Source organism: Pimephales promelas, chromosome 22 (assembly GCF_988280905.1).
Source record: "Pimephales promelas chromosome 22, fPimPro1.hap1.1, whole genome shotgun sequence".
In the NCBI taxonomy this organism is placed as follows: Eukaryota; Metazoa; Chordata; class Actinopteri; order Cypriniformes; family Leuciscidae; genus Pimephales; species Pimephales promelas.
Genome location: NC_142790.1, coordinates 21317944 through 21327705, shown reverse-complemented (window position 1 = coordinate 21327705; position 9762 = coordinate 21317944). Strand labels below are relative to the sequence as shown.

Sequence of the window (9762 nt, the reverse complement as noted above, 5' to 3'; positions counted from 1 at the left end):
ACACTCATGTTCAACAAACCACTGCTAATTTAGTGAGAGAAATATTAAACCTCTTGCTTCTTAATCGTTAAATCATATCATAACACTATTGCTGTCAGATGCCGAATTCTCAAATAACTCTCTTCCGTAAAATATATATTTTTCCCCGGCGTTTTATTGGTCGAGCAAACAGAAGCCATGAATCACTTTACTACCAAAGGCATCATCACAACATACAACCAGGCATAATATGTTGGATCAAAATATTTTAATAAAGCTTTCCAATACATCAACACATACAAATGGCCCTCTGTGGTCATATTGAAACTAATATATCTACATTGCTTCTAGCCTCGACCTGACAACAAGTTGAACCCGCCACGTCCCTAGTCAAACTGCATGTGTGTTTGTAATAAGCCAAATCGGCGAGATTTACAGCAATTATGACAATGCTTAATCAGACCAGGCATGCAGACCCACTTGATTTCATCCATTTAGAGAAATGAAAAGAGCAAAACAACTTTTTTTTAAGATTCCACCAAACTAACAATATATTATATTACAATTTTGAAAATTAACAATCTCAACTATGCTTTCGAAATAACACGTAGGCTACTTTGGAATAAAGTCCAGAAACGCTGCTCCTTTTTAAAACACGGGTGCACTTGAAAGCAAACATTTACATAACATAAATTCAAAGTAGCAAGAATACGTATTATTGCAAGTTCGAGTTAAAAACCTTGAAACGTTTGGCATCATAAACAAGGTAAAACATGGTTGCATGTTGTCAGGTCAGTGATACACGTCATTCTGAAGTGTCCACGTTAATGAACTGTTCATTCTTCATCAACAGACATAGACTTTTAGTTTGTATTTTTATCCCACTCTCACCAGCACTTAAAAGTATAGGCTATACCGTATGTACACAATCAGTTTTTCTCGGAATGAAGTTGTAAGAAAAGTTTTTAGCATTCTTCTATATTGAGCTCATTGTAAAACTGCTGGAAAACATCAGTCTCTCTCTCTTTTTTTTCTCAGAGTCAAACGTTGCGCATGTGCTTCTACCAGAGTCAGTACCGCTGCAGAGTTTAAGGCTTGTCAGTGCATTGCTTACAGAGGCTGGAGGTGACGTTGTTGAAAAGGGCACATTTGTCCGGACAGGAGGATGCTCCAACTCCTGCGGGGAACGGGTAACCAGGCGGCTGCTCGTATGCGCTCAAACCCGGTGCAGCGAGAGCTGTGGTCGCGGGCAGCGAGGCTGCAGAGATAGCCTGGCCTTGGTTGAGATACGCAACCAGCCGTCTCATCTCCTCCAGCGCCTGTGCCTGCATGAGGATGTAATTTTTGGCTAAGAGCAAGGTGGCAATTTTGGAGAGTTTCCGTACAGACGGACTGTGCGCGTAAGGGATGACCGCGCGCAGCTCGTCGAGCGCATCGTTCAGATCGTGCATTCTTCGTCTCTCCCGGGCGTTGATGTTTAGTCTCAGAGTTTTCTGCTCTTTGTTTTTCTTACCTCCCTCTGACTTTGCCCCGGGAACCATCGTTCTCCCGTCAGCCATGAGCATCATCTCGCATCGGTCGTCGCTGTCATCGTCCTGGCTCTGTTCGCCGCCGCTGCTCTCCGCGGCCGAAGTTCTGTTTGCGCTCTCGCCGTACTTCACACACAAAGATCCGGTCGGCAGACCCAGCGTGCCAGCTCGCCCCCCGGGCTGTACCGGGTCTGGGTCGGTCTGGTCGAAACAGCTGATGGGCGACTGGCTGTCTCGGGAACCAAGATCAATACCCGCAGCCGGTCGAAACGAGTCCATCTTTTTGCTCGACACTGCGCTGAGAGTTTTGTGAAAAATGTCTCCACCCAAGTTTAATCTCCTGTCCATGGTCTCCAGAAAGTCGGACGCGATGGTGGGGCTTCACTCAGCCACTGTCCTCTCCTTAAGTTTCTACTCTATGAAGTGGAGTTGATGTTGATGGCTGCTCCACTTGTCAAGTGAGGTGTAGAGGCGGTAGCTCCTCCTAAAGTGCTCTACACTGCGTTTATCGCGTTGAGACACACTTTGTAGATCTCGGCAGCGATCAGCATCAGCAGCAGAAGGGGGAGTCTTTTACATCATTATCTCAAGTCGGGCTATTAATGTGAAGAAGATTCGCCTATCGGGATTGAGCGCGCGCTACCCAATCAGGTTAACGTTTTAATTAATGGGATTAAAACGGTAACAAACAATCCAAACGGGGTTCTCGCAGCTTTACAAAAGCACCACAGCTCTTTCATTTCTATGCCCATCTGCGTACAACCAATGAACAAGTGCATTCAAGCCGATTGAGCTTCATTGCTTTACGTTTTAATGTTAATGTTTTTTGTTTCCTGGATGCTGCAGTCTTTTTTATAGGCTGGGGGAGGGACAGTGAGTGTGTGGGCCTAATTTCTAATCAAAATAATAAAAAAGGGGGCACATATTTAGATCAAGTGTCCTGTTAAAAAAAAGTAGCTTCCTTACATTTTTAAGTACAATCAACTTGTTGATGTTTAAGTCATTTCAATTTAGATTACATTAAACCGACTTAAACAATTATTTGAATCTTGTATAACTTTATAAAAAAAGTTGTAAATTGCATGATTGATTATGTAAAAACATATGTTGTCATAACTTATTAATTATATGATTTTTTTTTTTACAGTAAAACTCGCATCACTATTTTTATCTAAAAGTAACAATTTGAGAGAAGACTGACCTTCCAGTTAAATGTTGATGTTTTATGTCTTTTAACAATTTTCATGCAAACTGTCAAATTGAAAATGAAATTTAAAAGGAAAAGTTATTTATCTCAAGTGTGTTATCAAACTTGTGTTAGTAGCCTATTTTTTTCTTCACATTTACTCAGACAGTCCAAAAATGTGACTTTTGATGTTAAAGCTCACCTGTTCCATTCAGCTCATGTCATATCCCACACAGCTCCTTCCTTTAACTATTGTGTAACTATTCAATCTTGAGTCATTTTTCAGAGTTTCGAGATAACCTATCCTCATCTCGAGAATTCACTGTAGGCCTATAAAGTATCCCCTTGGTTTATATGAAAAAAAAAAAAACTTTAAAAAAGTACTCTTAGAAATGTACATCTGCAGCATTAAATAAACACACAGAGCAGCATTGGGATACTCGTAATTTCGCATTTGGGAGTGTAGGCTATACTCAGAGTAGGCAGGCCAAATTAAAGTTTATCTTCCCTTTTGTGTAGGCTTTGCATCACAGTGGCAGACAATGGTAGTGTGCAAACTTTTGGGACAACGCTTCTAAAAAGAAAGAGGACACATTTGTGAGTAAGAGTCTCCCTCACGTGGCCATAATGAATTTTGCACTTACTTGTATTTTTTAGGTGGTCTCACTTTTTTTGTCAGCAATAGGCTTCTTTTGTAGGTCTCAGTAATGATCATCTCAGTGGTGATGTTCAGATGTTCCTATTAACTCTTTACATTTTTTGTACACAGATTACATAGGTTAAGTTTTATGTCTAGATTATCCTTTTTTTACTTAATAAAACAGACAAATTTCAATTCATATTCAAACTTCATTATTGCAATGCAGTAAAAAGGTTATACATCCATAAAGTGTGAACCATACACTCTTAGATCAAATGATTCTATTTAGAACCAGAAATGAACCTGCTTCATGTATGGAACTCCAAAATGGTTCTATATAGAACCATTTTTTTGGTAAAAGGTTCTATTGGCCAAGTATGGAACTCCAGGGTTCTATATAGAACCCAGAGGAACCTTTTTTTTTAAGAGTGTAGAACTGTTTAGGGGTTCCAAATACGTAGCGCTGATGGAACCTTTTAAGGTTCTATATAGAACCTTTTCTTCTAAGATTGTAGGCTACAGCGCACATCGGGTTGTGGTCAATGTTTTTTTTTGCAATAATGTCCTGTGCCACATGGGCTCAGATGCGCACATTAAACAGCAACGTGACCAGTTGGGCGATTAGCCTACATCTTTGGTTTATAATTTCACATTTCAAATATACAAAACAACTATAAGGATCTCTGTTCTTTTATAGACTATATTTTGTGATTTTAAAGCTGTCTTTTGCCACTAAAGCACACGCGCGTGCACATTTGCATATGGTTAGTTGTTCGTAATTCAATTTTATGTTACCAGTGATGCAGAAAGAGATCTGCACAAAGAAATTCAGGCGCTGTCCACATGTGGTACTGTTGCTGCAGTATTGATGAGCGATTTCCAGAGTGATGGATGAACCGGAAGTATTTTATATCTCCTCCTAAACTCTGTATTTAGGACCGCCGAACGTAAATCATTTTTTTCTTTACAAAATTGGATTTTTTGGGCCAACATATAGGAACATATGGACTTATTATAATTATCGCAATGATACACGAACGCAACTTAGCCTATTAAACATGCAATAATAAATAATATAGGGGCAACATTCAGATAGCATACCGCAACTATTTAATTCAGTCTCTTTTTCTGATCCTCTGTTTGTTTTCTTTCACTCACCCTCGGCCTGGCTGTCGTTTCATAAGTATTAGCCTATTATTCATTCATCACGGCTTAGATGCTCGACTCCACGAATGAATGTGTTTACATGCAAGTAATGATTTAAATACGCCGTTAGTTCCTGCTGCTCCTGCAGGTGGCAGAGTTGCTCTATATATGCCATGTCAACTCTCCTCTTGCGCCATATTATGTTCTGATCTTTTCGTTCTTTTAACAAACACTGGTTGCATAGCAACACAATGAACCGAGACATGTTATTTTTTTAGTCAGTAGCAATTTTATCATTTCAAAGTGGTCACTTCATACCAATTACTGCATACTTCTGATACGAGAGTAGCTCGCCTCGCACAATTGTGTCCGCGCGTGCTGATCTGTCAAGGCTCGTGCGTGATCTGAATAATGATGACAGTTTATGTGATGCATTACTGTTCTGCATTGAGCGTCTACGAGTATTTAATGCAAGTTATGTAGTGTACATTTTCCGTTTTATTACGCCTACATTTTTGTAGTAAAGGCCAGGGCCATGGGATTCGATGTGGATACCGGTAGATATATTTCATTCCGCCAACATCTTAAAATGTTATGTCGCCATGTGTTATGTAACTGCTGGAGCAGCACTATGATGCCTTGCTCCTTTAGTACGACTTATTTAATTGTCCAGGTTATTTATTCTCTCTGTTTTTAAATAGATAAAGCATTATAGCTTTTAATATGGTGTTTCTTGAGTAAAGAAAACTTTGTACTTGTTCAAACAACCAGTGCTTTATTTAGCCTACCTTTGCATTGCAAACAAGCAGAGACGGTCCAAGGCGCGTGCGGCACTTCATGGGTGGAGTTATGATGTTTGGCCGGCAGTTTGATGATCCAATGAGTCATGAGGTTTAGTCACACGCTCTTTTTAAATACTTTTCATTGGTTAAATATTTGCAAGAACCCACAGACAGACGTAAATGGTAAACAATAGTAGCCCAATGATTTATAAAGGAATATATATATATATATATATATATATATATATATATACTGTATATATAAGATGGTTTCTGCCTGAAAGCATTGTATGTAGTCAAATGTATAGTCGTCTTATTTAGTCTTACAGAGTTTTGGCATTAGAGTGAAATAATAACAATAATCACACCACAACTTCATGACTGTGTTAATTTGTTCACCCAAAAATAAAAATCATATCATTATTTACTCTGTTTTTTTTTCCATATTAAGTCAATAGTTACCCAAACTGTTTTGTTACTAGCAAAACAAAGTTTCTTCAAAATGTCTTATTTTGTGTTCTGCAAAAGAAAGAATGCCATTCAGGTTTGGAACAACATGAAGATGAGTAAATTATGACAGAATTGTCATTTTTGGATGTACTGTCTCTTTAAGTAGCTTCTCTTCTCTCGTCTTGATAAGACACCACGGTTTTAGCCGTTAGGGGTCGACATCTCCTTAGGGATCATTCAATTGGATTGAAGTTTACTGTAGGTGAAAATCAACTCTAAGCAGGCCATTCCCACCTTTTCTTTCAACAGAGAAGCATTTGTGGACGTATGGCTGTTAATGCCATTCTCTCTTAAGATTCTCGGTTGGTTAAATATTCCTCTCAGGGTCTCAAGAACATTTGTGGTGTAAAATACAAAACAACGTGACCAGTTTGGTTAATACATGTTTAGTTTATATAATTTCAGATTCATAAAACAACAATAGCCTATCGTGATCTCTTTGGCAAATTAATGATCAAATGAATGCTGTTTTATGATTTAAATAAATACCAGCTGTCTTTTGACTCTCAAGCACGCTCGCTTGCACGTGTGCATGTGGTTAGTTGTTAGTTGTTTACTTTTATCGCTTAGCTGTGATGCGGTTTTTCTGCAGAGAGGAATTCAGCACCAGGCGAAGTGGACAGCGCCTCAACTTCAAGCCGCAGCCTGATACTTTTACAGATTGCAGTACACACATACTTTAGCAATTATTTAGCACAATATCCACAACACACAGACCAGGACTATCAAAACAGCTTTTATTGGTAAAATGCAATTTAATCAAATGAAAAGTTCAGTTAGAATTTGCAGGATTTTGGCCTGCTGCTGGCGGAAGGCTCCGCTCTTGGCATTCACCGCGTGCCTTAATTGTAAGACATTAAATCAAGGTCCGCTGTGAACACGGAGAGCCAGAGTCTCAAATCACGCAAAGCTTGTCTAAAATATGCTACAAACCTCTCCATCATTTTAACCATTGCAAAGCAGTTGTATTACCATGAAATCCTTCGTTTATCCAGTCATTCATCGGCCTCTGGTCTTAGTGTCCCGGCGCGTATGACGGATTCACTATTAAATTAAATTAACACTATTAAATCAAACCCCCATCTCAGCGATCTTCTTTGCAACTGAAACCATTCCGTTAAGTGTTTAAACACAGCACAGATTTGATAAAAGCGAAGCGAATGTTCAAAAGGATTACTTAACCAACACATGATGAAATATGGCCATGAAATGTTGACAGCAAAGGGATAAGGCCTTCGTTATTTTTTTTTTGTAGCTGCAAAATGACAGCCAGTCTGGGACAAAGGGGGAACATGGGGGGGTTGACCATTTGATCTGCTTGAAAGGACCTCTGTGAAAAAGGGGGAAAAAAGCTTCAGGGGCTTCGACCACGTCCGTGCGTACTCAAACACCTACAAGAAGAAAACACAAAAAAATACATATTAGACACATGATAGGCTTCCTGTTAAATGTGAAACAAAATAGTCAACCCTCGAATATACGTCAAAATAATTCGGATATATTCCAAGCAAAAATCGAGTTAAGCTAATACGCATGTTCGGGAAAAGATGCATCCAAAATGCGTTCGAAAAAGACGCATAACTGTATTCCATTCGCAAGGAACAAGCGACAAAAGCAACGTACTTCCCACAGCTCCTTCTGGGACTGAAGATGGGCTGAATATTCCCAATGTCCGTGCTGTTAAACGGTACCGGTCTCTCTCTGTCCAGTCTTTTCCCCATACCGACTGACTTTAGGATTAATGGCTCTCCAGCCAAACAAATAAGGCATCTGCTTTTAGCAGAAGAGGATTGCATGGGGGTGGTGACGTCACTGGGCAAACAGATGTTTGCGACCAACGTCCTGACCGTCTCCTTATGTCCTTGAGAGTAAAAGGAGCGCACGTTTGCTCTGACATAACCGCGCTTTTTGTTTCCTTTTAATAATTACTCCTCCTTTAGCCTTCCTCTGCTTACAAGACGCATGTCACCATTGTCAATCGATCAGCATATAGGCCTATAGAACTAAGAGGGAAAATAATTAGCTATTGAGATTTTTAAGTTTGCCATCATCAGCATTTTCAATGCAGAAATCCTTATATGAATTTCTGAACGCTGTATTCGTGTATATAGACTGAGATACGATTACTTTCGAGTTTTATCGGATAGTTTTGCTTGAAATACAAAGGCTTTTTTTACTCGATTAGATACAGGTACAGTTTGCTGCACCGTGTCCAATCTTTCTATGCATACATTAAAAAGAACCTGCATGTCATTAGCAAACTTGCAGAGAATTTTCTCTAATCATATGGTGCAACAAACTCAAAGTCGAATAATCTCAGTCGAATTTGTATGCGCAGTAATCCGCATTCTGTTTACATCAGTGTCAATAGACCTCTAAAAACCTGTGTGCTGTTTTTTGCAAGGATACTTTGTCAGTGGTGTATGATCATGGGAATGATACCAAAAGAATACAGAAAATATTGACAATTAGCCTAAAGAACGCCATCGCTTTCCATACCAAGAGACCTTTAGTACATGGTACTACGTGGGTTTTTATGTTCTATTTCGTGTTTTTTGTGTTGTATGTCACGCAGTTTCCTTTTAGTCATTAGTAGCTAAAAGCTTTAAGCTGTTTATTTATTTATTTTTTTTGCATATGATGGTCGAATGAATGGAATCGAGAAACAAAGGGAAACGCCATTTTTGATCAAAAATCTTTGTGCATTTCATTATAATTCGTGCATGTTTCTCGATCCTGGTCTTAAGCCCACGCGCTTCTGATTTATCAGTGTTTGTACTCTCATAATGAGCAGTAAAATATGACCTAGTTGACCCAGCGTCCATTAATCTATTGTCTGTGGGAATCAAGCGGACAAACAAAGCGAAACCAACACGTAACGAGTCCTCGTGCGTTTTGCGTGAAAAAAACGGATATCGTTTGCTATAAACGATTAATAAACCGTTAGAAGCATTCGCGTGCTTGTATTTTGCATGCGTTTTGTCCATTGGTCTGTAAAAATAATAGCAAGTGCAACGTGGGAAAAAGCTTCCCCGTTATTCCGATGATGCCGATCGCTAGCAAATGCAAACAATAAACTACATTTGGTCTAATATCAGACACGTTTAGCCTTCTCTTTATGCATGTGTTGCTTTATTTTGCATTCGTAATCCAACATATGTATCCTATAGCTGATATTCCACACTTACGCGCTCGCTCGCTCGCTCGCTCCACAGCCTCAGCAGGAGGTCGTTGGTTTTCCTTGCATTCATATCCATCATGTTTCACGAGGCTGTTTTCGCAATATAATGCGCATTTCGCGATTTAAAGACACTTAATTGTATTCCCGGGTTTCTGTCGATGTGTAGTTGGATGCCTCCGCTAAGCGACTTGCCCTATCTTGTAGTGAGTCAGGGGCTGGAGCCCCTGCAAAGCATGGCTGCGTTTTTCTCTTTTTTTCAAAAGAGGGCAGGTCGCTATGCATTATAATGAGTTAAATCTCTCTCCCTCTTTCGCTCTGCCCCTCGCACGCACACACACAGTTGCAAAATTAAAATTGCAATAGTCCTATCAACAAAAACATCAAGATTTTGTATCATTGAAGTGCCAACCCGTTATTATTTCTAATGCATATAGGCTACATATCTACTGATATTACATTCATCAGTGCATTATATAAAACTCAATCTGATGTGTTGCCTGAGCCATAATCTCATTTTAGATTTTCTTGTGCACGTTGAATTGTTTTGTTAGTTTTTTTAACGCAATTTGTCACGTTCAGTCCATTACGACGCCCCAGTTGTCCACGTTATAGCCTATGGAAGAATCGATGCTCAGTCGCATTGTATTTGTTACATTTTGTTGCTTCAAAGAATCATTTGGATAGGCAAATTACGTTTTATTCCACTGGAATCAGTTGCGCAACCGTAAGTTAGATAACTTAACTGGGAACAGCAGGCTCATTTATTTCAGTATTTATATATATATAAATAAATCTAGGCTATAAGAAGG

At 39.3% G+C, this 9762-nt stretch overlaps 1 protein-coding gene and 1 long non-coding RNA gene across 2 annotated transcripts; both read right to left on the bottom strand.

Annotated features, from left to right (window-relative positions):
* Positions 1-230: 230 nt before the first annotated feature.
* Positions 231-2352, bottom strand: bhlhe22 (basic helix-loop-helix family, member e22). The gene has a single exon (XM_039685039.2). The coding sequence runs from the start codon at positions 1854-1856 to the stop codon at positions 1068-1070; it is 789 nt and encodes a 262-aa protein (XP_039540973.1). The 5' UTR covers positions 1857-2352; the 3' UTR covers positions 231-1067.
* Positions 2353-7010: 4658 nt separating this feature from the next.
* On the bottom strand, positions 7011-9194 carry LOC120488344 (uncharacterized). The gene is made up of 2 exons (XR_005624594.2): positions 8961-9194; positions 7011-7163 (listed from the first exon to the last, which is right to left on the bottom strand). It is a non-coding gene; the product is annotated as an uncharacterized LOC120488344 (long non-coding RNA).
* Positions 9195-9762: the final 568 nt, after the last annotated feature.

Coding starts and splice junctions, on each gene's coding strand:
- bhlhe22 (XM_039685039.2), bottom strand. CDS start 1,856: ATGGACAGGAGATTAAACTTGGGTGGAGACATTTTTCACAAAACTCTC.